The sequence below is a fragment of the Phaethon lepturus genome, unplaced genomic scaffold (genome assembly GCF_000687285.1).
Source record: "Phaethon lepturus isolate BGI_N335 unplaced genomic scaffold, ASM68728v1 scaffold30717, whole genome shotgun sequence".
Taxonomy (NCBI): Eukaryota; Metazoa; Chordata; class Aves; order Phaethontiformes; family Phaethontidae; genus Phaethon; species Phaethon lepturus.
The window spans coordinates 10,346-15,179 of NW_010553012.1; the positions used below are offsets into that span (position 1 = coordinate 10,346).

General features: G+C 42.5%; 1 protein-coding gene across 1 annotated transcript; it reads right to left on the reverse strand.

Moving 5' to 3' along the window:
• Positions 1-2,158: 2,158 nt before the first annotated feature.
• On the reverse strand, positions 2,159-3,268 carry GPR15 (G protein-coupled receptor 15). The gene has a single exon (XM_010291408.1). It carries the CDS (start codon positions 3,266-3,268, stop codon positions 2,159-2,161), a length of 1,110 nt encoding a protein of 369 aa, XP_010289710.1.
• Between the last annotated feature and the right edge of the window lie 1,566 nt (positions 3,269-4,834).

The following is a 4,834-nucleotide window of genomic DNA, read 5'->3' on the forward strand; positions in this document are numbered from 1 at the left end:
TTAGTCCCTGTAGTCCCTGTGGTCAGTTATAGTATGGATTTGTGTGCCAGCTTATTCCTTGCCTGGCAAAGTTGGGAGAAGGGAACACAGAACCAAACTCTTCAAACTGAGCTTGAAACACTGCTGTCCACTAAAATCATACGGGGTTTGTGGCATAGCAAATTGATGCAAGTTGTAACTAGCTTATTTTACTTCTTAAAAAGAAGACACAAAAATGTGTATTTGTTGACTCTTTCTTTTGTTGGCAGAGTTGAATTTGCTTTATCTTACAGGGCTATAGCTACCATTTCTAATCTTTTACTTATTGCAATTCAAGATTTGTTTCCATGTATTTTGTTTTATCACTTAGTGATAAGATGACTTCTGCCTCTAGTCAACACTTTTGTGGGTTTCGTGAAAGCTAGTTCAAAAGCTTCAAAGGCTAAGTGCAAAAGAGAAGAGAGAGAAAAATCTTTAAAAAACAGGACATATAAAAGGAAAGTTTCTAACAGTCTTTTGACTTAGTCACATTACACATCCTGGATCCTTGATAATACTGATTTATTATATTTAGGACAAGCAGTATTATTCTAAGCTAAACATTTAACAAGAGAGACAACAGAATATGAGATATTGCAACACATCCAAGGTATCCCAGTATTGTTGAAAGTTTAATGCTTATTTCAACTGCGCACTTCAAAATGTTGTACCTCGGTTTCTTTGTTTTAAGCAAACTTTTATACCAATCATTGGCATTTAGAAGAATATGAAAGACGTAATAAAATAGATGTAGTCAGCTTTATAAAAGCCCAGTACCAATTTTCTGATGAGCTGCTTAACTCCTTGCTCCATGTTTGTTCAGTTTGTGAATCTAGGAGGTACTAAAGCTGTTAAAAATACGGAGCTTCCTCTGTTTCCCCACCCCATTTGCTGTCAGACTTGACACCAGTTGGGCAAGTGGTATCTTCCCTGCAGCATACTAAACACAAGACCTCTGCATTTGCCAAAGGTTGCTGGATAGGAATGAGCCAGCTTTATAGAGCTGTTTTATTTACAGAGTCCAACTCTGTAAATGAACTAAAACATTGGTCCTTTTGAATTCCTTTTTTGTGAGCATCCCTGCATGCAAAGTTTCTCAGCATCCTCTGTGATTCTCTGTGAGAATCGTGGAAATGTTTGTGAAACTCTGGCTAACTTTGCTTTTCAGGCATATTTGCATTTGACTGTGACTACGGTGGGAGAAAGTAGCCCCACTGCATATGTCTTTACAAAAACCGGTTGCAGCTAAACAAAGCAGACCTGGACTTTGGATGGCACACAATGTCGTACAGTTGTATGACAACTGAAGCAGTCAAATATTGTGTCAGATGCACAAAAAAGTCTTAAAAATCATGAGTGGGATTTTGTGGTTTTTTTCCTTTAGGAAAAAGGTTAGATGCAGGTTTTCTCTTGATTGTCTTTGGGTTTCTCTATCTTCAAGTTATCTTTTTTCCTGAAATCACAAGGGCTAGAAACTTACTTTAATTATTGTGATTAAAACTAAGATTTAATGCCATAATCAAGAAACTGAGACTTCAAGAAGAAGTTACAAAAAGTTACAAGAAGTTACAAGAACTGGTAACACAAAAATTCCTTAAAACATTGGATTTCTAAATTCAGAAACAACACCCCCCTGAAAAAAACAACAAACCCAGAACTGATCAAGTTGCTTTGAGGACATTGCAACATGTTTGTGGGTAAGCTAGGAACCAAAGAGAAGAAACACTTCTGTTGTGTTGTTTTTCTTTCTCTGTGCGGAATAAAAACCTATATACATTTCAGTTCAAAGCTTGCCTCAGAGCAGCTTTCACTGCATCACATGATTCTTTTCTCTAGTTTGTAGCACTTGTACTGGGGTTCCAGTGTAAGCGTTTGTGGATATTTTTCGGTATGATGGTTTCACATTTACACTGTGCAGTGACACAGCGATCATTGTGAACTGTAATTCTGTGGCTAAGGTTTCCTATTCCATTTATCCGAATTTAAAGGGAGCAGTGTTCCTCCCACCTGAAGTGCTGTCTGCATTACGCTTGCACCTCTGTCTCTGTTGCTCATTTCTTTTTTTCAGCTTCTCTTGCTTTAGTCTTTTCCTGCATCTTTGCAGAGAGAAGTTCCTTCCCTCCGCAGTCCTGGCTCCCAGTTAGAGGGACACGGAGCGCTTCCTCTTCCTAGCAACAAACTCCCCTGCAACAAAATTGGATAAGGAGTGGCTCAGCCGAGTATCCAGAGTATCGGAGTTGTTGCCACTGCTGCTGATTTTCACCCGCGGGCACAGGCACCGGAGCATGGCTCTGCGGATGTAGTTGTCAAAGCAATAGTAAATGAACGGGTTGGCACAGCTATTGGCAAAAGCAAAAGGGCTGCTCACCTTCATGCCCAGCTGGGCAACCATGTTGGTAAAACAGTCGGGCTGCTTCAGGAGTCCCAAAAGGATGGCCATAAGCTTGAAAAGATTGAAGGGAACCCAGGAGATAACAAAAGCCGCCACTACAATGAAGACGATCTTGATGGATTTTCTTAGTTTCTTATCATGTTTCCCTTCTCTCTGATAATGCACACAGAGTCTCTTGGTGATGGAGCAGTAAAAAGTTAAGATACTCAACAGGGGGAGGAAGAAGGCCAGGATTAAAAGCACCAGTGACACGATCTGTTTGGCTTCTGTCACAGCTTTGTCTGTGCAGTAAGTCTTTCCATATTGTTTCTTCAGTTCCCTGGACAAAAGTGTTGGCATTCCTAAGCAGCAGGATAATAACCAGACACAGATGCAGAGTCCACTGGAATAGGATCTTGTTCTGACCCGTCTAGCGATAGAGGGATGTATGATAGCAAGGTACCGGTCAGCACTCATACAAGTGAGGAGGAGGATGCTGCAGTACATGTTGACTGAGATGACATAGGAACTAGCTTTACAGAGGAAAGATCCTACCCTCCAGCTCCCGTCCGACACCTCTTTGTCCACCCAGAGCGGTAGCGTAATGAGGAAGATGAAGTCAGATGCAGCAAGGTTGATGATAAAGACGTCAATCAGCCTCTGGACCCGTCGCTTGAAGACCAAGGCTGCTATCAGGATCGAGTTGCCGACAATGCCCACCAGGAACACAGCAGTGTACAGGATAGGGAGGAAAGTAGACATATGTTGCAGATGCTGATACTGGCAGTTGTCATCGTAGTAGTAGTAGTCATAGTTAAAAGTGACTGTAGTCACGGGCAAAAGCTGGGTGAATGCCATTTCTGGCCAAGCTGTCCTCATCCTCGCTCTGAGGAAGGCTCTGAGCTCCCCCTACCCTTCTCCTCAAGGTGTTCTGTAAAAACACGTTAGTGAGTCAGGGAGGAGGAGTAGGGGGAGGGAGGAGGAGAAAAGTGGTTTTTGGGGGGTAATCTGTGTACTTTTAGCCAATCACGTAGGCAACGGACAAGCGACAAGAGTCTGATTAGTCAAAACCCTGTCTTCAGAATAAACACTTGCTGCTTTTTTTAAAATTAGGTTTAGTACTACTGATTTTATCTTCATTTTGCATTTGCCTGTATAAGCGAACCAGGTTTGGGTTTTGCTTTTATTTTGGGGGAGGGGGGGAAGGTAGATTTCAAGATTCTGAACTTTTTTAGGACAGGATATTGTTAGTTTGCAAAGGTTCAAGATTGTACCAGCTCAGAAGAAATTAGAGAACGGTGAATTCAGTTGCCAGATTCTTTATCTTGACTCAAAATGCTTTGTATAAATTGCTTTTCGGGGCAAGATCAACTTTTCTGAGACTGGGAGGTTTTTACTTTGGTTTTTTATGATTGTTTTCTGTTGAGAGTAATTCTCTCATATGAAATACTTACAGAAAAACATTTAAAACTACCATCTCCATTCTGCCCTGTAGTTAGTTGTGCTATATCAGTCCCAGGCTCTCCACGGCTCTGCCAGTGCCCCCCTCCTGCCCTGCAGCCCCTCCAGTTCCCCTAGCCCTCGGCTCCCCACACCCAGCTTTATGAATGTATTTGAAACTTGGAGGACAATTTTCCAGTGTGTCATATATTCTGCAATTTTAAACTTGACTTGATGTTTCCATCCCAACACAGGCTTCCTTACTGGCCACGGTCCCGGTCTCCAGAGCAGTGGTTTGTTCTTTCTCCTGACTGTGCAGCCCGCATAGCTCTTGAGCCATTATGTACAGTGCTCGCTTCTCTTAAAGAGCTCCAATTTCCTTCATCTTTCATTCGCAATATTAGTATCACTCCAGCTGTGGCTTACCTTACAGATGGCCCTTTCAGCGTTGCATAAATCAAATGAAAATTATCACTTTTTAAACTACTGAATTCACTACAGCTTTGTCAGTGCATACTGTAAAAAAAACTTGTACTACTGGTCTTCATCATCCTTCCTCTCTTCTGCAGATAAATTAATCTTCTCCTTCCTCTCCCTCCCACGTGTGTGTTCACAGACCAGGCGCACCTTCAGGATTCTCAGAGCTTTGAGCAAATTGCTTACCGGACCATGCTTGAGCCCCAGGCAGATAGATTGCATCCATATATGTCTCCACAGGCAAAGAGCAACACCAAATTGCGTGGACAGCAAATTTGTCCCATCCAGTGCAGTCTGGATGCCCTCAGATTCACTCTGCCGGTGCTCAGGTTATGTGCTCCTGTGCGGCAGGTACCTGGTAGGCTCCCAGGCACCTGGAAAAACAGCCAGCTGCTATTAAACGACTGGCTGCTGGATCAAGGGATATTTAGGTGGGCACTCTCTCTCGTGCAGGTATGCTGATATCTAATAAAGAGCTAGTTATATACAGCTGCCTTCCGATCAGTAGCGCACTAGTGGACTCTAGCT

Bases quoted from the DNA above. Each gene is read 5' to 3' on its own strand.
- GPR15 (XM_010291408.1), bottom strand. From the start codon at position 3,268: ATGAGGACAGCTTGGCCAGAAATGGCATTCACCCAGCTTTTGCCCGTG.